At 41.5% G+C, this 21,801-nt stretch overlaps 1 protein-coding gene across 2 annotated transcripts in view; it reads right to left on the bottom strand.

The window, feature by feature from the left end:
* GAK (cyclin G associated kinase) overlaps positions 1-21,508 on the bottom strand; it is a 116,026-nt gene extending 94,518 nt beyond the window's left edge. The window contains exons 1-2 of one of the 2 annotated variants that reach the window (XM_038402083.1): positions 21,136-21,508; positions 385-446 (exon numbers count right to left, since the gene is read on the bottom strand). In XM_038402083.1, coding sequence (XP_038258011.1) covers positions 385-446; positions 21,136-21,277 — 204 coding nt within the window. In that variant the 5' untranslated portion in view covers positions 21,278-21,508. The remainder of the gene's footprint in view (positions 1-384; positions 447-21,135) is intronic. The other variant, XM_043514261.1, reaches the window with a different exon arrangement.
* Between the last annotated feature and the right edge of the window lie 293 nt (positions 21,509-21,801).

The following is a 21,801-nucleotide window of genomic DNA, read 5'->3' as shown; positions in this document are numbered from 1 at the left end:
CCCATAACAATGGGCCCGCTCAGTGAACGGCAGGACTTTCTGTTCTTCCCTACGCCAGACAAAAATACATCCTCTGAGATACATCTTTATACCCCGAAACAAATGAGTTAGTACTGCCCCTCTGACAGTTAGTTACTGCCCCCTGACATGGCTAGTTATTACCCATCACCTTGCATGTGTTGGCTTTGACAAAGTGAAGTATTTTCTGTTTCCTCTACTGTGTAAATGGACAGTGTGTATGTGAATCTGGACTGGTACAGTAAGCAATGGAGAAAATCCTTCAGCTCTGACTTTTGTTTTGTATGCACACACGTACTACAGTGACCATCATACTAATGCACTGAGTCAAGAGACACATTTCAAAGTGATTTAAACACACATTACCTTTAAAGCGTAATCTTTGCCACTGCCAAGATCTTGAGCTTCATATACAAAAGCAAACCCACCTATCAGATTAAGAAAAGTCAATTATACATTTCATTAATGACTCTACCAGGTAAATTGATTATTTAGCTTTATTTTAACAACTATAAACAGAAAAAATTCAGTTAATATTAGAAGTGTCTCTAAATACAGTGAGTGTATTTGATTATTTTTCAATTCCCGATCAGCAGCATTAAGAATACCATAAATGCATTGGAAAGTTGGAATGGACTTCTGCTACGATTCAGAGGGATGGATTAAGGCCGATTCATTGGCCCTCTACAATTGCCCCTTGTGTTAGCAGGTCCCTCCCATATGGCAAAAATATGGGTAGGCCTGCAGCCATACTACAGAGGTCAGAGAAAAAGCATCCTTGAAATGCTGTCCATTCTGGTCAGGGTTTTTTTGGTGGTTCATTTATGGCCTGGACACAAAAAGAACACCTCCCAAAATTCAAAGAGCTAAGGTGTTGCAGTCTGTGGGACAGAGCTCCCGAAAGAAAGTACCCAAAAAGTGAAGTGGCTAATGACGTTCACTGAAGTGAACTTAAAATGATTTCATGCCTACAAATGTGTGTGCATCTTCTTTTGAGAACATTTTGGCTCTTTACTAGTGTAATTAATGGCCTAACACAATAGCTCTCTCAGGATGCTAGCCAATCCCTAATCCTCACTCCTTTTTTGGAGGGCTCCACGCCTGGACACCCTTTAAGTTGCCTTGTATATGTTCAGCAGTAGTTCCCACATCACATGCTTTTTATATATTTTCTTTAGTCTCTTATTTGCAGGTTCGACTTTGTTTTTCTTTCTTCACCCTTTTCTTTTCACTGCTCTGCTTCCCTACTTTCTGAAGCACACACGTTCACAGCTGCTCTCCCTGTTCAGCTTCCCCAATTCTCACTAACAGCAGGTCCCCCACTGCTTTGCTCTCCGATCTCTGCTGGCCTCTATGTATTAGGTCCACCTTGTGCAGTTTCCGAGCCCTACCACAGACCGGTATTTGGAGCTCAGAGCCTTCCTTTATTCCACAGTTGTTTCAAGCAGCACTGCTTAAACCACCATGCTCCACCTGGGAAGTCTGATTTCACTATGGGAGGGCATGCCTTACAAAAACTCTGAACCATCAGTCTAACCACTGCACTTTAAGTTTTAACTGGCTTTGTTCAAATTTTTCTGTCTTTACCACCCTCTTCACCTAGCAAATCATTCATGGATCAAGTTTACCTCCAACAGGGATAAAAGACAATATCTGGGTCTCAAAACACCTTCCGCTAAGCCTCTTTCCACTTGCAGAAGGGCTTAGTGGAAGAGCTGCAACAGTAGCCCCTTTAGGGGACAGAAGTGAAGGGAATGCATTTAGACTCCATATCCAAAGAGAAACCAAGACCAAAAAAGGTTTCAGAGTAGCAGCCATGTTAGTCTGTATTCACAAAAAGAAAAGGAGGACTTGTGGCACCTTAGAGACTAACAAATTTATTTGAGCTGTAGCTCACGAAAGCTTATGCTCACTTCAACGGATGCATTCAGTGGAAAATACAGTGGGGAGATGATTTATATACACAGAGAACATGAAACAATGGGTATCATCATACACACTGTAAGGAGAGTGATCACTTAAGATGAGCTATTACCAGGTAATAGCTCATCTTAAGTGATCACTCTCCTTACAGTGTGTATGATGATACCCATTGTTTCATGTTCTCTGTGTATATAAATCATCTCCCCACTGTATTTTCCACTGAATGCATCCGATGAAGTGAGCTGTAGCTCACGAAAGCTTATGCTCAAATAAATTTGTTAGTCTCTAAGGTGCCACAAGTCCTCCGTTTCTTTTTGCAAGACCAAAAAGAAGCCCAAACTGGGGAGTTTCTCCGTACGCTTTGTTATACCCACACCACAGCTTGAGAAAAAGGCGACACTGGCTGATTTTTCCCTGTCAAGATATTCTGTCTGTTTACATATTTGTTACTTTTCACACATCTCATTTGATTAAGGGCTTGTCTAAATGTACAGCACTGCAGCGCCACCAGTACAGCAGCACTGTGCAGCGCATCTGGTGAAGATGTCCTTTGCCAGCAGGAGTGAGCTCCCCATCGGCATAATAAAACTACCCCTGAGCACGGCAGACACGCCTGCCGACACAGTGCAGCACACCTGCGCTTGTGTTGGCATAATTTATGTCACTCAAGGGAGTGGTTTATTCACACCCTTTAGCGACATAAATTATGTCAACATAAGTTCTAGTGTAGACAGCTCCAATTTAGGTCTTAAAGCCCACATTTCAACCCTGCAAAGGCTAAATTTAATAAATGTTCAAAGTTATTCTGACTAATTCACCTCATGACTGGGTGCTTATTTTGCACTGCTTCCATCTGGCTTCAAAGGGAATCTCAGTGATATTTCAAGTACATAGGAGAGAGAAATTGCTTATTTGGGTTTTCTTAGCTACATTTTATTATCGTTTATGATGACTGGAGTTGTGTATAAAGTGGAATCATTTTGAAAACATAGATGGACTTTCTAGCATCAGTCTGTTGTTAAAAGCATTATGATTTTTTGAAGTAGCAAAACATTTATGTACTTTCATGAACTAAGTGGGGTTATTTGTTTGTTACCAAGCTGCCATTTGTTATTGGCAATAAACATAGTATGCACCCTCAACTTCTTTTCACAATGCCTACCGGTAACTAATTAGGAAATTGGTTCAGAGCTCTGAATACAAAACAAAGCCTCCTAGTTAATGGGAAGTGACATAGGAGTGAGTCATGGGCCAGTCTATTTTCCTTATTTGTTAGCTTCTTCTCATCATTTAATACCATGTTCAGCTCTCTGTAAGCATACACCAATAGCAAATTATTTGTACGGTTCTAATACATTTTAGAAGTGATTTCAATTTCTTTCATTTGTGGATATGCACGACAGCCAAAACTACAAATCAATTATTTATTTGGCCGCAGTTCTTCTACTGTTGAAGCATTTGCCCTGTAAGATTATAGTAAACTAAGGAACAGCGGATAACAAAATGAGAAGGTGATGGGAAACCAATCATACCTCTAACGGGATCTTATCCTAGTCCCATTGAACAATGATATTCTCAGAGTTTTACATCAGACAGAAGAGAAGGAAGAGAACTCCAATGTCATAAGCCTGTAATGTTTCATAACTCAGCAACAAGAAAGGGAGGACAGAGCAGGTCTAAAGGAAGAGAGCAGTGCAGGAGAGACAAGGAGGAGTTGACCTGCTATCCCCTTTGACTAAGGGAACAAGATGCTAATACTTCCAGCCCAGCCACCTTACACATGCTGGAACAACTGCTCTGTGCATGAGGAACACTGCCCAAGTAAGGCAGGAGGATGAATTTGCTTCATGAGTAATCCAAACAGCTACAGTAGTAGGCTTTTCAGAGAGCTGGTATTCAGCACCCTTTTGTAGAATTATGTTTGATTACTACATTCACATACAGTAACAGCTAACCAGCAAGAGAATCCCACAGAAGATCCACTCATCTTGTTTTTCCAATAGTGCCAACAACAGAGAGTGAAATTACAAGAACTCCTTGATTCTCCCTCTGCTGTTGGTATCCTTAGGGAACTACTATATACAGGGGAAGTACAGGCAAAATCCTGGGGGCATGAAGTGGAAGGAAAGGATATGAAGTATAAGCTGGGGCCATTTAGTCTCTTCATGTATGGATAATTGAACAAAACATGAGAAATCATAGCATGCCCAATGCTTTTGCTGATCAGTTGGTGTGACACAGTTGGTGCCAGCTGGCAAAGGATTCACTGTTCTGTAACAGCTACTCCTAACAGGCCTGACAAGTAGAGCCCTGTAAATCTGCGGATACAAAGTTTGTATCCACCCTGGGTTCTACTGACAAGCTCACTACAACTAGCACCATTTCATAGTATTTATCCATAAGGAACATCATGTGAGGTCCCTAATACAAGCTTATGTCATACTCATCCTCACAACCACTGCATGATGTGTGTACGGATGATATTAAAGGAGGTGTGTATATGTACTGAAAGGATGTTTAAAGTGTGTCCAAGGCAGAGCTGACCAACAATCCTTCGCCAGACAAAGGATGTTGATTTATCTGTCTCTGTTGACCGCAGGATGGATAAAAATCAATAAATTTAAATAAACAATCAAACAAACAGGGCTGGGGCAGCAGGGGGTGTGCGTGGAGGGGGAAGCACAAAATTTTCTTGCTTGGGGCGGTAAAAAACCTAGAGCCAGCCCTGTTCGGTAGTTAGGGGCTGAACGCTGCAGGGAACACTCACAGGTTGCAGGGGGTTGGTGCGTGCCTATCACTAGCCTGCACAGTTGTCCCCTGTACTTCATTGAGATCCCAGGCCTTGTGGATCCTTCCCTTAGGCTGGGAGAGGTCCTTTAGTAGTGGGCAGGCTCTGCCCGCCCATCTCCAGGATCCCGACAGACTAGCCTGCACCGAGAGGCTTGCAGAGGCCTGGAAGGCAGTGCTTCTATTGAAAGGTTTCATGGTGCTGAGATACAGCAGGTAGAGACAAGAATGCCTCATGCTAAGGGCGTGTGTATGCGTGGGGGTAGGGGGGTGCCTCAACCCTGGGTACCCCTGGGGAGCTCACAGTAGGGACTAGCGTTATACAGATATGACAATACTGGTGAACCATGCAGTAGTCATGCAGGAGAATAAATTAATTCTCTCCTTGAAGTGAAGCCCATTACTAGACATTTCTGGTCCAGTTTAGTGATGTGAAGCAGCGGCAGCAGAGCCTGCCCAAAAGCGGGGGGAGGGGAGGGGGAAGGAGACAGGGCCCTCTGCCCTCATCTTCCGCCCAAGGCCCCGTCCCCGGCCAAGCTGGAAGCCAGAGGAGGCTGGGAGCTATGCATGGTCCCTCCACCTGCCTGGTGTGGAGGGTCAAGAGCAGCCCCCAGCCTGTGTCCCAGCCCAGGGCAGGTGGAGGGTCCACAGCACCCCACAGCTGCCTGGGCTCCCCAGCTGGGCTACAGCTGCCAGATTGGCCGGGAGGAGTGGGATCCCTGCCAAAAAGTAGTAGGGCCATGGCTCCCTGATCCCACCCCACCCGATTCCAGTGCCCCTGACGTGAAGTACTATTTTTGGTAATCATTATAGTTTAATATTGCTCCAAATTAGTATACTCCTTTGAAACATGCTATGTTTGGAGAGGTTGGGACACCACCTACACTAGCTGAGTGAGCCCATATGTGAACAATTAGAACTCTGTTATTGCACTTTTTTGCCCTTTAAAAACACACCGAGAGACATACAGCATGAAGAGATGCTCTTCAGAATAAAGATTTATGTTCTTCAATCAGCACATGAACAGACTCCCAGCACATTTAAAAAAAAAAAAAACCTACTGCAAACTTAGTTTTCTGAAAGGCACTACAAGTGCAGGTAGAAGGCCAACCGTAAGGCTGTTCTTGAAGATCAGCCAAGCTGTATGCATTTGAAGGTACACTACAGATAGGTTTCAGAGTAGCAGCTGTGTTAGTCTGTATCCGCAAAAAGAAAAGGAGGACTTTTGGCACCTTAGAGACTAACAAATTTATTTGAGCATAAGCTTTCGTGAGCTACAGCTCACTTCGTCGGATGCATTCGGTGGAAAAAAACCGAATGCATCCGATGAAGTGAGCTGTAGCTCACGAAAGCTTATGCTCAAATAAATTTGTTAGTCTCTAAGGTGCCACAAGTACTCCTTTACTACAGATGGGTTAAAAATCAGGCTCTCTCCACCAGAAAAGCGTAATATCAGCTGGCACTCATGAAATCACTGCAAGGTCATTAGTATTGCCAACCTTTTAGAAATACGTGTCTGAAACTACAGGTGAGAAAGCAACAAGCTGCTTCAAGGAACTGGAAGGGGTTAGAACCAAACACATTTTATGAGCCCATGCTCGCTGAACTGCTGCGACTCTGCTGCTTTTAATACAGAAGTCTAACGCTGCAGAGGTACTCTTCACAGGCGTATCTGCTTTGTATTAAAGTTTTCAAATAAAATAAAGCCAGATCATGCTAAACTCCATCCACAGTCACATGAGTCAATAGTGAATAAAGTAGCTAGAAGTCAGAGATGACCAGAGTACGCAACCAGTCAGCTTGACACTACCAGAAAACAGACTCCGATTCACAGAATTTTGTAGTTTCACCGTAATGACTGGGGGACCCCCACTTGTCACCGTTGCAGGACACCTCACCTTTGACCCCTCTCAGGTGTTAGGCTCTGTACCTTCACTTATCTCAGGAGAGAAACCCAGCATTCTCCTATTCTTGGGCTAGGCACAACTGAGTTCAGTGCTTCCCTTTGGGAGTTATCAGTGGTTAATACAGGCGATCACGGTTTTTTCAAACCAAAAAAAGTTTAATATAGGGGAAAAGCATTTTAACACAATAAATGGTCTATATATCAGACATGATTATCTTACTATAGTCCTAGGTAGGCCTATTTTACCCCAAACCTCAACATCCGGAACATGGCTGTCAGTCTGCTCCCCAACAGTGTCTTCCTCAGTCTCCCCTGTCTGTCAGGGACTCCCTTTTTAAAAACTAACCAAAGGCTTTAACTCTTTCCTGTATCTGCTGAACCTGGTTACACCCGGACCAATGGCTCGGCTCCCTACCCAAATGTACACTCTGCACGCCTCTTATCCCTTTAAGAGTTTACCATGAGATGTGAATAGCAGGATCCAACATCCCCCACTGAGTCTTATGACAAACCTGCTAGTGAATTAGCATAATATAGGCATATAGTAAACACCACAATACTTGGTCAAGATACAACATTTGTAAGTTACAGGTCAGCCCCATGTCCTTTACATCACTGGAAAGAAATTTTGCAAATTGTTCAGTATTTGCTAAAAACCATAAACCAAGAGTAAAACATTGGAAGAGGACAATTTAGACTAGGTATACAAGCAGTCATTTTGAATAAGTTGGAACTTGCTTGAAAATCATGAGTTATAAATATGAATAGAACTTGAACCTTAGAAGTTAAGTTCCATTTACTTTGATCAAGGCATGCATATTTTAATTTTTTTTATGGAAATTAAGCTGACATCTGTTTAAGTATGGCAAGAATTACTTTCAAACACAAAGTCTTGGTTTGAATGACAAGCTTTAAATTAAGTACATTTTTGGAGGTTTCCCCTGAAAAGCAGTGGTTTAGAACGAGAGCAGAGAGGTTTTCCAAAAACCAAAATTTCAAGTTATCTAAGTGTTGAAGCACTGAGCACTATATTTTGCCATCTCTGACTTTACAATTTTCATTTAGCATTTCATATGGAACTTGTACATGTTCTGTTCATCGTAACAAAACAGTAATCCACTACAGTGAGATTTCATGTTACTATTATAGCTTGATGGAGAAGCGTAGATACCAGTGGGAGTTTTGAGTGCATTTTGAAGTGCTGTAGGTGACTGGAGCTGTGTATTAGCAAGGTTCTTAAGCAGTGGGTCTTAAATATTTGTACTGTCGACCACTTGAGAGCTGTTTCTATGGGACAACTCCCTTCTCTAAATCCCAATATTCCACTTTAATTGAAGCAAATACTGTGAAGGCCCCTTCTCTGAAGCAGCCCATTAGACCTAAATTATGCACTAAGGGTTCACAATTTATGCAGCGGTATTACAATATTAGTCTCAGGAGAAAGATAATTATTAAAATGGCATTGAGAGTACATGAGTAAATTAGGGGCTAACGTCTTTACAAGAATATTGTAGTTATAAAAAACCTCATGCATTAGAAACAGAAAACTCAAGAGTTGGGAACTGAACTGCAAAGAAACCCAAACTTCAAACACTGTAGAAGAGTCAAGTTGCCACAGCATGGCTGGTGACATCTTCAATCTGGAAGCATCACTACCAACAGTCTGGTACGATGACTGAACCACTGCCATCATTTTGTCTCATCTTCAATGTATTTTCATAATGAGTTGAAAAATCTGCTGCAGCTGTGGACTAAGCTTACATTGAGAAACTTGTACAGACATGTACAGTACCAATTGTAAGTATATTTTCCCACCACAGTAAGCTTCTCTTTTCAATTCAGAAGCATGATTTAGTTATCTGGGACTAAAAGGTGTCTTTATACTAGATCTCTATTCAACAATATTCTATAACTGGTACTACATGAAGTCCCATTAAAGAATGGAGAAGGATGTCATTTATCTCATCAGCAATTTTGAACAGTAGGTCTCTCTCTCTAAACAGTGTGTGGTTGTAACAGCCACTGAAGTTCTAAACATGATTAAAAGGTAGGAAGCATTTGGAAGAGGAGGAGGTGTCATGGATTAAATGAAACTTAAGGATGGAAAGATTGTCTCACAATGTATTTTACTTGATCTGGAAATTTACTGGTAAAAAAACTATGCAATTTAGCACCTGGAAGCAAAGAGGCAACATGAGTAGCTGGAGAACCACTAGGTTATGGGTTGAGTTTAGTTGGAAGTGGGAAATAGAAGCTCTGATATGACAGGCTTACATTTTGTGGACAGATTTCTCCCCACTGAATAAATGATGAACGAGGATGAATTAAGATGGGGCAGTCAATATCTGTGGGAGTAAGACTATGGGAGCGAGGGGTCTGTGGACAGGCTTTAATTTTATATCCATTGTCCCAGACTCAGAGCAGGTAGGAGACTGAAGCTAGTCTCCGTGTGCGGGCAAGCATGCAAAGGAGAGTTTCATAAGGAAGGACTTGGTGGGTTATATTTTGGGGAGGAGCCCACAGGATCTGAAAGAGACAATGAGTTCAAGTTTGCCCTTTTCTCTAGCCTTGCTGGGTGAGAGGCTGGGGCCATATTGGTAATCTTCTTCATGTGCAGGTGGGATTCATAAAGGAAGAGGTATATCTGGGAGAAGAGTACCACTAAGACAGCACTAACTAAAACACAAATGGTTCAGTGTCTACCCTAGCCGTGCTCTCTCACTTTTTGAACAACTGCGATCCCATTACATATCCACACTGTTCTGAACCACTTCCACTGCAGCAATTCCCACCCACCACCACTCTGTAGTGTAGGACAATGCTCTGGACCCATCTCAGTCTGAACCATTTCAGTGCTGTCCACACAGTACAAGCTTTCCCTTGCTTCATCCCAAGTAATACTGATGCTCCTTCTGCATCTCATACAGCTGCATGTCCTCTGCTTCCCCACTTTCCAGCCACTCTGTCCCTTTCCTGCCAAGCTCCTAAAATGGTGTCAGAAAAGCTGAAGAAACAGAAAATGGTAGAAAAACTGCTTCCCACCTCCCCCACCCCCCTTCATGTGGACACAGACGAGCTTATGTGGTCCATGGCAAAAAGGTGCATTAGAAAGCTAACGCACACACAGTGTCACAATATCTCCCAAAGCGGCTATAGCCCAGGGAAAGAAACAAAGACAGGGTCTTGCAAGTCCTGTGTCCCAGACCAGACATACTTGCCCAGGGCATCAGGCTCAGCAACCTTGTCTCTCATTTCTACATGGGAAACAAAAGCAGCAGTTATAAGAGCCTTTAAAGTTCCATGACATCCTTCAGCTCTGGAACTGGACTTTCCTCATTTGCTAAACTAGTTATAAAAGTCTCTGTATCCCATTCTTCTACCACTGCATTCCTTCAGCAACCCAAGTTCAAGCTCCCTGCCAGTTTTGCTTCTAATCTTCATCCGCTCCCATTTAAAACCCTCCTCCCCTCTTAACCTAAACACTGTGTCCCCCCCACACACATTCCAACACCAACCATTCCCCTATAAAAAACAACAAAACTGAAAGTAACTTACTGGTTATATATAATCACACACACAGCTAATATAGCACTTTTGTCTCACAGCAGAAGTGCTGCAGACATTTTTGAAAACTAAAATTACTCTTTGCTTCTGATGAGGATTCTACTTTTCATTCTATATGACACTGAAGGAACGTCACAAACTTAAAGATACCTGTCTGAAAAACGTGTGATCACCCAAGATCACTGTAACCGAAGAAAAAGTATGTTCCAGCTTGTTTGTTCTGCACATTTGAGAGCACTCTGTGTTTAGTTTGTTTTCCATTCTACTTCTCTCACACAATGGGAAAGGAGAATTTTTTAAAACAGGTACATATGGATGAACTATCACCAAGTTTTCAGGGGATTCAAATATAGTTGTATCTAAAAATATTTTAAATTATTTAACTAAAATTGTCTGGATTTCATGTTTACAGCATGCTTTAGCAATTAATCAACATAAAACCATTGTTTTTATAGAACAAAGCAATCTGACACGTCAGATTAAAAGCTGTGCTCGTGAAACTGTGCCCTTACATACGGTGCTAATATTTTACACAATTTAAAAACGAAAACATTTAAAAAACCCAAAGCTTTTGCTTTTTTGTTAATCTTGAACAAGAAAGCCTATTAGTCAGTATCACTTTCTCTTTGTGTTTGGAATGCAAACATTGCAAGAGACCATTAAAAACCAACTAGATGAAATGGGCTTACTCGCACCTTTTTAAGATGGGAAAACATTAAGGTTTCAAGAACCTGTTTAAAAAAAAAAACACACTAAAATTTTGGGCTGACGATGTCCCTTAAATTCACTGTGTATTGGAAAGACAGACCCTCAAAACGTTTTTGCCACCCAACTACTCTCCAGGTTTCATTAGATTTCATAATTCTTCCAAATGAAGAATTATAGCAGCCAGGATATCCCAAGTAAAGGACACTTCCCCATGCAAACTGTACAAGTAAGTTTTTAAACACTGAAGTCTGCAATTACTTCTTAAAACTAAGTCACTGCAAATATTCTTTAAGTTGTTCGGAATTTCTTTTTATGCATGCATCCTCCCCAAAGTGAAAATTGCACTGAGATTTGCACATAAAGCAATTCAACATTCTGTATGAATATAACAAGTTCTCCCCAAACTCAAAGAACTTAATCTGTGCGCTGGTCTAGCTTAGCAACAGTGATACAAGCATAGAGAAGGCTTCTGTGAACACTGGTGTTTTCAAATCCTTGCATGAGGACAGACAAAGTGAGATTAAAAATCACCATTAGCCTCCAGAATTTAGTTTACACTAGCACTCCCACTAGTGAGCTGTAGCTCACGAAAGCTTATGCTCAAATAAATTTGTTAGTCTCTAAGGTGCCACAAGTCCTCCTTTTCTTTTTGCGAATACAGACTAACACGGCTGCTACTCTGAAACTCCCACTACTGCCACCTCTGGTGGAGATGCACCAGTAAGAATCTTTTATGAAATTCACTAGTGCAAACAACACCTTGGTACAAAACAAAGTTCTGAGAGTTAACTAGTCAGTCTGATAGTTTACAAATCAAAACACCATGTTGTAGGCTATTTTAAGTTTATTAATGTGTTTTCCTTTAACAGTTTATCTATGAACTGAATGCCATCACCACACAAGAGATGCTCACAATGCAAGAACTTGAAGTCCATTTCTAAACTTCATGTTTGTGAACAAATATCTTAAACACACAAGTTTAACCCAGTGAGGTCATTGTTCCTGAGCTGCAGACAGCCTGAAATGGTCATTCATATGGATCAACTGCTCCGCCTCAGCGTTGAGAATGCAAACCTAAAAATGACCATCATTTAGTGTCAACATCAACTACCTCACTGAGGATCATTTTAGCAGACATCCAACTAATGCAAGAAGTCGACTGGATGACTAATTTGCACATAAAGATGGAATTCAACCTTTTTATGCATGACTAATATAGCGTATCCCCTCCAAATTCATACACCTTCCAAATACAGAATGCATTCTCTGGGAATTTTAGTGAAAAATCCACACCCCTAAGCAACACAGTTACACTGACCTACCCCCCGCTGTAGACAATGCTTTTCCCATCAACATAACTACCGCTTGTGGAGGTGCTCTCCCTTCAGCGTACTAGCATTTTCACTAGAGTGCCATAGTAGAGCAGCTGTGCTGCTGAAGCATTTCAAGAGTAGACAAGTGCTAAGCAACTGAACCCTTCTAAATGCCTTGTTGGCAAATTAACTTTTTATAGAGACATTGACTCACTTGTAGATTACTCTGCAAACTATTTCAGACAACTGATCTGCCTATTTGATTTGCAAATACCTACTCATAACATTTCTATTTGTGATGCAGTATTTGTTGTGTTTTTTTATATGAAGTATCTTAAAAAAGGATGTATAAAAACTGATTTTTAAAAATATTTTTAAATACCAGATTTTTTTATTGAAAATGAATTTTTAATATAAATACGGGTTTATTTTGTTTAAAAATAAATCAAATTAAATTTTAAAATGACAGCCTATATTAAGGCCTCATGACACTTTATTAAAATGATTTAAATTAGACAAAATATTAAGCTGTACATGTTTACTGCAGAGTTTTAAAAGAAAGTCAAAACACTGAACTGGTGGAAGTCACTGGCTAAGCACTTGGAACCCGAGTTTGACGACATGCCAAACCAGATTTAAAAAGCAGAAGCTTCTTCAACAGGTACTGAGAAAATGTTTTCTTAATTTCATTCAACTACTTAAAATTCAATGACTACTTCATCCAAAGTTAAGAAAACAATTAGGAATTTAAAAACAGGAAGGCTTGTTTTACTCTTCCAATCTAGGAATAAAACTAGGTATGAGAAGACAAGATCTACAAGCTCTAAAGTCCTGAAGTGAAAAAGGAAACAAGTTAAATTCATTTACTACAAGTAATACTTTATTTGTTTAAAAAAAAATCAGTTTTAAAGGCAAAACATGTTTTGATAAGGAAGAAAGTTTATGTATCCACCACCACACTTAAGGCAGTTTTATTTAAAACGTCACTTGTGTATTTTAAACTGAATTTCAAATTTCAGTCCAGCTTGAGCTTGATACAAATTGCAAGTAAAAAAAATCACCTAATCAACAGAAAATGGTGAATGGCACATTTCTTAACACAATAAAAAAATGTAAAATTTAATATTTTAAATAAATGTGAGTTAAACTATGCAACTGCTTAGATAAATGTATCCAGACAGATATAGTGTATCCTGGTAAACAAAAAGAAGCAAACACATTTAGCGTAAAGGCTCTATTTATTTGCAAACATGTTTTAATGTTTGCTAACTAATAAGAATCATCCTTTCTTTAGGAAAATAAAGTAAATGCAGAACTCAATTGAAAATTGATTTAAATCCGTCTACCCTGTTTTATGAATAATTCTACACCATATAAAACTGATCCAACTTCAAGAGCTTTCACTGGAGAATGAGATGTACACCATAAATTGGCACAGTAAGCTGCCTATTGGGAACCCAATGGAGAACAGATCAATCTACACTTAAAAAGCTGCAGCAGTACCTCTGTAACGCTTTAGTGAAGATGCTAGTTCGCCAACAGGAGAGTGTCTCCTCTTGTCATAGTTAATCCATCTCCATGAGAGGAGGTAGCTATAGGCAGGTCTACACCAGAAGCACTACACTGGCACACCTCTGCTCCACTGTGATGCATCTGGTGAAGACGCTCTATGCCGATGGGAGAGCGCTCTCCCATCTACATAATTACTCCACTTCTGTTGATAGGTCGGTATAACTGCGTTGCTCAAGGGTGTGGATTTTTCATACCTCTGAGCGACGTAGTTACACCAATGTAAGTTTGTAGTACAAACCTGGCCTGAGAAAGGATTTTAACACCTGGAGGCATATGATTCAGCGTTTGCTGGACAAACTAAAAAGAAGGACCCACTCCTAGAACTCGTCTCAAGTCCCTCCTATAGATTTCCTATGGTCTGCACCCTCACTATACAGAGGCACAATGGTAACTCAAACCCCACAAAACTGTATTACTAATATAGTAACAGGTCTATTAAGTTATTATCTCAGCACCTGCTCATGCCATACACCAGACACACCAAGATAATCAGACCTAGGAACCTACAATTAGGCTTTTAAGTCTGTAATTCTGCAACTGCCAGATTTCAAGAATGATAAATATCTAATACCTCCCACTGACCTCAATGGGACTTCAAATCTGAAAGTCAATGCTAGAATGTCCATACCAAATTTCAACTTCCTTGACCTCCTTTTTGCTGAAAAGCATGACATTTGTTAACATACATTTCTTTTTACATGAGAAGCAAGCTGTAAGTACAGGAATGTTATGCCTCACAACATAGCCTTCCCAGCCCACAACATGAGGCACTGGATAAACAAATTTTTGAAACCAAACTGGCAACTAAACAATCCTGTTTATAAACAGTTTTCTAGAATAGTACTAATCCTTTCAGATTTTCATGAAGGCAGGGCCTCAGATTCCACTACCATAAAAATGCCTTTATTCTTTGTCACCCTCCCACTCCTGCAGTACTGTATTGCCAATAAGAAGAAGAAGAAGAAGAAAAAAAAAAAGGTCCTACAGATTTCCTGTTTCCCCTCAGTCTGATGAGCTCGGACCGATATATTTATTTCCCTGCCTTGGTCTCTGCTCCACTCCTTTAAATACTCCACCTAACAGTACTTCAGAGACCAGGGTTCTAATATATTTCTTTTTGCTACCCACACACTGAATGGAGCTAGAAAAAGCAAAGCAAGTAATAGGGTTTCACAGGAGTAAGCCTCTAGACCAGATATGTCAGGCACCCAAAGATCACGTGGTCGTTACCGAACAAGCTGTCAATATGCCCTTCACTATGAGTATGGTCATCACGAAGCGCGCTCTCTCTCTCTCTGTAAGGCTGTCCCCAAAACAAGCCACATTAAAGTTAAAATCTAGATTGTAAACTATTAGGCAAAAGACCTAGTTATCCCCAGGCCCACCATTAATGAGGAGCATCTGTTTTATATGTTTGTGGAGCTGGAGGGAATCTAGACCTTCCAGGTTACATTACTCCTTTTAACCGTCACCAACACATGAGCAGCGTACACTATGAGCAGGCCATGGAGAGGTATTCACAATCTGCTAACATCTTGCAAGACTATTTAACACAAAGTAGGAGTATCCTTGCTGCCATACAAGCATTTTCCTTGATACAAAACACTCACAGAATTCATGGAAGGTGAACCTGCATTGAAAATTCCATTGTTCCATTTCACATAGACGCTTTAAAGATTAAAGTCTGTACTTCCCAGACTTTTTTTTTTTTTAAAATTAACAGTGGAGCCAATTTTAACCTGAACATTCCAAATGTATTAAAGGTAAGTACTGCTCAATCGGTCATTTGCCTATGATGGAAAACAGTTTTAATAAAATAGTAATTCTGGCATAAAAATTCATTTCAAATATTACTATTTGTATTATTGTAGCACTTAGGAAACCCACTCAGACCAGAACCCCATTGTGCTAGGTGCTGTACAAACATATCTGGCTCAATAGTGGTTTATAAGTAGCCTTTTCAGTTAAAACAGCTAATTACATATTCTACTGTTTAATCTCAAATTTAAATACTCAGTAATACTTTAAAAATCTCACCTACCAGCAACAAAATATTTTCAAATAGACTACTGACCAGAGTTAAACACATCATAAACCTGCCAACTGTAATTTTTCTATCTATAAAAAAAATTCCTTCTAAGGGTATTTTGCTTAGCAATCTAACAAATTAAGAATCCGCAAAAATTTCAATAGAAGAGCCGTTTGTTCTACTCTATTCTTTCAACTCTAAAGAACAGTTGAGAACAATCAGTTTTTAGCTCACCTGGCTCATATTAAGCATGTATTCACTCTGTTGCTAGTGTATAGTTATATTTCCATTTTTTATTTAGTCATCACAAGACCTGAAATCATTTATGAACAGTTGAATTGTTGTATTGTTTTTCTGACAAGGAAGCAAGTCAGCTGCTGTCACACAAACATACTACTGAATATGTTCAAAAAGAAGATGTTACTAATACTTGAACAACTATGCTGTCTGTAAATGTTTTATGATACAGTTAAAGAAACACTAAAAACATCACATTGTTGCCTTTTTGTTTTTGAATATGCTGTTAAGAGTAGCAGAAACTGCCTTTACTGTATGTTTGGACAGTGCCTAATAAATGGTACCCTGACCTCCTGAGGCCTCACGCCATTACTGCAATTAACCATAATCATTACCACCACTACCTACATTTACTGCAAGGTTAGGAAAATAGCTCTAATTTTCTCAGTGTCTTTTGGGGATTTGAAAGCATTTTATCTAATAAGTTTCATTTTTTGCCCTGGATAGTTAATTTCCCCTTCAGATTGGGTAGCTTGTTCACAAGGAAATAGGGCAAAGAGAAAGCACATTTTAAATAGAGAAAGAAGGCCTCCATCCTCCCATGTGCAAGTACTTGTGAGATAGCAGCATCCACTCCAAGCCCCATTAGCATCAGTGGGACGCCACACAAATGCAGCAGTCTGCTCTCCAGCAAAAAGATCCAGGACAGTCGCATGGTTCAGAGATAAGTGGTACCTGAATCGATTACATCTTGCGTACATTTATGGATATTCATAATGTCTTACCCTCAATGTTGCCAGCACCAGTGGAAAAAATTCTGAAAACACTCAGTAAAGGTTTATTCATAGTTGTTCCTGCTCTGAACAATTTAGTATCTAGTACTTATGAAGACTGAATTCACAGAGCTGTTTCTGTAGAAAAAAATGTACAGACTTCTTCCAGGAAACAGTTTTTATTGATAGATGGGGAGGTCAAAGAAAAAGTCAATTTGTTGTCTTTTGTCTTATACTAAGACAGTAAGATATTTGGAGCAGGGACTGGGGCTTTTTTTGTTTTGAGTTTGTATGGTCCATAATAATAAATAATAGTAATAGTAGTTAGTAGTAGTAATAGTAGTAGTAATGAAACAACATACAGGTTAAATTTCATAGTTATTCAAATGGACTTAAACTTGTCCAGCTTGGTAGAATGAAGTAGTCAGCTTCAAGATCTGGTGGATAAGCTAAGGAATTGCTACAGAATCCATACACTCAAGTCTCATATTTAGGCTTAAAATCATCATCATTTAAAGTAAGCTATCCAAATGGCAAAATGGAAAATATGGGGCCCAATCCTTCAAAGGTTCTCAGCCCTGTCTACAAGGTACTTAGTGCTCTCAATTCCTGCTAATGTAAACAGAGGGAACCATAAACTCTAACAAAAAAGTAACTAACCGCCACTGAACAAAGTTAGCCTGCTGATCGGTGATTTAAAAATCAAATGCAGACATGGGGCACTTGATGTTAGGAGTCTCAACAGGGAATAGTACAAGATAAGAACTTGGTTAAAAAAAAAAAAAAAAAGGCAGGAACCTTATTTGTAAGTTCTGAAGAGAAAGCCAATTGACCACAGTTATGTTTGTTCTTACCAGGAGGCCTCTTAAATACAATCTTAGAGCTGAGATCAATCCTGCTTTAGGCAATAAAACAAGAGAGAGTTCAAAAGGACAGAAAATAATTCCTGATTTAAGTATGGTAACAGCAGGAGGAGGAAAATGCTTACAACCATCAAAGCATTTACAAGAGAGTATACTTTACAACAATACTTTACACAGCAGAAATCTGTGCACTCTGCAAAGAAAGGGCAAATGTATTCTGGGATGTGTTGGCAGCCAGTTGGCTCTTGGACGAGTTTCCTAAAATAATTTTGGAATTAAAAGCAACTCAGAGGCAGATCTCTTTTTGAAGCCCACTTAAGGCAGGTCTACCCTTAAAAACTATACATATAAAATGATGGGGTCTAAATTAACTGTTACCACTCAAGAGAGAGATCTTGTCGTCATTGTGGATAGTTCTCTGAAAATATCCACTCAATGGGCAGCAGCAGTCAAAAAAGTGATCAGAATGTTGGGAATCCTTAGGAAAGGGGTAGATAATAAGACAGAAAATATCATATTGCCTCTATATAAATCCATGGTATGCTCACATCTTGAATACCATGTGCAGATGTGGTTGCCCCATCTCAAAAAAGATATATTGGAATTGGAAAAGATTCAGAAAAGGGCACCAAAAATGATTAGAGGTATGGAACGGCTTCCGTATGAGGAGAGATTGACAAGACTGGGACTTTTCAGCTTGGAAAAGAGACGGCTAAGGGGAGGTTTCAGAGTAGCAGCCGTGTTAGTCTGTATTCGCAAAAAGAAAAGGAGTACTTGTGGCACCTTAGAGACTAACAAATTTATTTGAGCATAAGCTTTCGTGGGCTAAGGGGAGATACGATTGAGGTCTATAAAATCATGACCGGTGTGGAGAAAGTAGATAAGGAAGTTTGTTTATTACTTCTCATAACACAAGAATTAGGGGTCACCAAATAAAATTAATAGGCAGCAAGTTTAAAAACAAACAAAAGGAAGTATTTCTTCACACAACGCACAGTCAACCTGTGGAACTCTTTGCCAGAGGATGTTGTGAAGGCCACGACTAGAACAGGGTTCAAAAAAGAACTAGATAAGTTCAAGGAGAATAGCTCAATCAATGGCTATTAGCCAGGATGGGCAGGGATGGTGTCCCTAGCCTCTGTTTGTCAGAAGCTGGGAATGGGCGACAGGGGATGGATCCATTGATGATTACCTGTTCGGTTCATTCCCTCAGAAGCACCTGGCATTGGCCACTGTCGGAAGACAAGATACTGGGCTAGATGGACCTTTGTTTTGACCCTGTATGGCCATTTGTGTGTTCTCTTGCAAATGTCTTTCTTCCTTTAATTCTCCTGTATTGTTCCCTGAAAACCGATGAGTTTATCCCCAATTAAAATTGTACATATCAGCCACCACAACTTGATAGTTTGATGTGCAGTGAGGGCTCACTGAACATATTTATGTTGCACTCTGACAAATAATCATGAAAACACTGCTTGACAAGAAGTAGCAAAGATTTACTTAAGGTTGAATTGGAGTTTACACTTTAGCCCGGTTTTCAGATACTCATCATCACTACCTCAAATTTTTTTTTCCCCACTGTATTTTCCATTTTTGGGCTAAGGGCAAAGGGGATTTGAAAATCAGAAGATCTAATTTGCCAATTTGAGTAATAAGATGGTGGAGGAAGACAACTTTCAGCTATTGGAAATTCTTCTATATATACTTGCACACACAACTAAAACAGTCACTTTGGAAAGCTGCAACTTTCTACTACAAAGATCCATGACAATCATAACAGTGCAAACTTATAATTTAGGAATTTTTTTCACTGTGAAGGTTATACCTCAAATGGGGCTTCTGGGCATTACTGCGAAACACACCATCATCAGCAGCAACCTGCATAAACTCACCGAGCAGATTAGAAATATATCATGAAGTTAGAAGACAGATTAGCATTTTACTTTCTTCCAACAAAGAAAACAAAATGAAAGTTTTATATGATGTTAACGTTACAATTTTTGTCCTTCAGAACTTTCTGAGATCTCTTACCTCCTCCACACTACATATATAGAACATTTTAGATAGTGTTCAATGTAAATTTTTTAAATAAAAAACAGGTACATTTCAGCCTCAGATAGACACCTACAGTTTCCACTGACTCCAATGAAAACTGCACAAATATATGCAACAGCAATAATGAGTCTTATATAGACAAGTTAACTCCTAGAACCATATCATATATCCTGATTTGAATGTTTAAAATTAGTAACATTAGTATACTTTTTTTGCACTGAACAGCTTAACAAGTGATAAGGTACAGAACACTCTAGTTTATAGCCCTGGTGCAATTTTTTGTTAGATATGTAAGTGTGAATATTTCTTTCCATTCCTGATTACATCACTAGATTTAATAAATATTTTAGAATACTTCTACTGTGTAAAAAAGAAGTTAAGATACACACTTGCAGATTAGATATCGAGCAGCTAAAATAGTTTGCACCAAAAGCAACCCTCTCATTTCTCCAGGTCAGGGTCTCAAACGTTTTCATTCTATGAACCACTTCTTTACATCTATTCTTCCTATCAGAGCTGTCTCTCTCAAGACCCTGCAGACCACCTCTCATCCCATTTGCAAAACATAACATCCCTGGTACCACAACAGCAAATACTTCTATAGAAATGAAATGTCAAAGAAGCATTTAACATATTTTAGCAACCATATGGAAGTAAAGGAAGCCAGCATCTTGTGACCAGATAATTCTGCAGACCACTAGCAATCAGTTAACGGCCCACACCACGGCTTCAGATCAGAAAAGATACCGCCACATTTCATCCCGGTCCCACAAATCTAAGGGTATATCCCACCCCTGCTGATGTGGGGAGTAGGAAGGAGAAACTATGAACAGCAATATGCCAAAGACAAAACTTGGAAAGGGAGCCAGCCTTCATTTTGGAAGAGGAAGGGAAAAGATGTGAGGGGGAGTCACGGCTCTATCACCTTGCCCAGACTTGCGAGGGGTTCAGCGCAGCCTCCAGCAATGCTGTGTACAGAGCGGATCACTTATGCCGCGGTGTGCGCCTCCATAAGACTAAGACTAAACCCGCCGAACCCGGCACCCGGGGCCGGCGCTGGCCAGGGGAGTGCAGCGCCCGGCGTAGCGCAGCTGGTACAAACCCGAGGGTGCGGCGCCCGGCGCAGCGGCCCCAATCCCCGCCTACTCCCGGAACGCAGAGCTAGAGCCCGGTCCGCCGCGCCAGCGCCCGGAGGGGGCAGGCTCGCACCCGAGCCCCGGCCTGCCCCGGCCCCGTTCGCGCCGCCTCGCTCCCCGCGGCCGGCAGAGGAGCGGGGAATCCCCGCCAGGCGCTCCCCACAAGCCCGGCCCTCTCAGCCAGGCTCCTTCCCGCACCTGCCCCGCAGGAGGGCCCGGCCCAGGGGCGGCGGCGGCCCTGCCCCCCTCACCTTCGGCGATGACCCGCCTGATCCGCAGCTTCATGTCCCCCAGCTCCACCGTCTGCCCCACGAAGTCGTTGTGGTCGCGGCTGACGGCCCCCAGGGAGCCGGGCCCCGCCAGGAAGTCCCAGGCCGACTGCAGCAGCGACATGGTCCCGCCGGGCTAATGGGGGAGCCGAGCCGAGCCGGCTCCGGCTCCGGCTCCCGCCTGCTCCTCGGAACAACAACACCCGACCCCCCGGCCACCGTACCCCGCCGGGGCCCACTTCCGTGAATGTTGCGTCATGTATGACCTCACCGCCCCGCCTCCATTGTGCCCGCCCGGCTGCGGCCACCCGAGCCACGCCCCTTTGTCGGAGCCACGCCCCCCGACCGCGATCGCGACTGTCTCGCGGCAGGGGCGGCGGTTATCCTGCGGCGCGGGAGGAGCGGGGATGTGAGCTCTGGCCGGTCTCTGGGGACTGGCCTCGTTACCTGCCGCTGACTCCCAGGCGCCCGCTCCCGGGGCAGTCCCCTTGTGGGGGGGGTGCACTTACCGGGGGCACGCCGGAGGCATGTGTACACTGGGGGGGGGGGACCCGTGGTGTGCGCAGTGGGTGCAGGGGGAGACCCGTGGTGTGGGGGGGATGTGCACAGTGGATGGGGGGGAAGACCCATGGTTTTGGGGGATGTGCG

Source organism: Dermochelys coriacea, chromosome 5 (assembly GCF_009764565.3).
Source record: "Dermochelys coriacea isolate rDerCor1 chromosome 5, rDerCor1.pri.v4, whole genome shotgun sequence".
NCBI classification, from domain to species: Eukaryota; Metazoa; Chordata; order Testudines; family Dermochelyidae; genus Dermochelys; species Dermochelys coriacea.
Note: the sequence above shows the minus strand (reverse complement) of the source record. Positions and strands in the feature narration are given on the sequence as shown.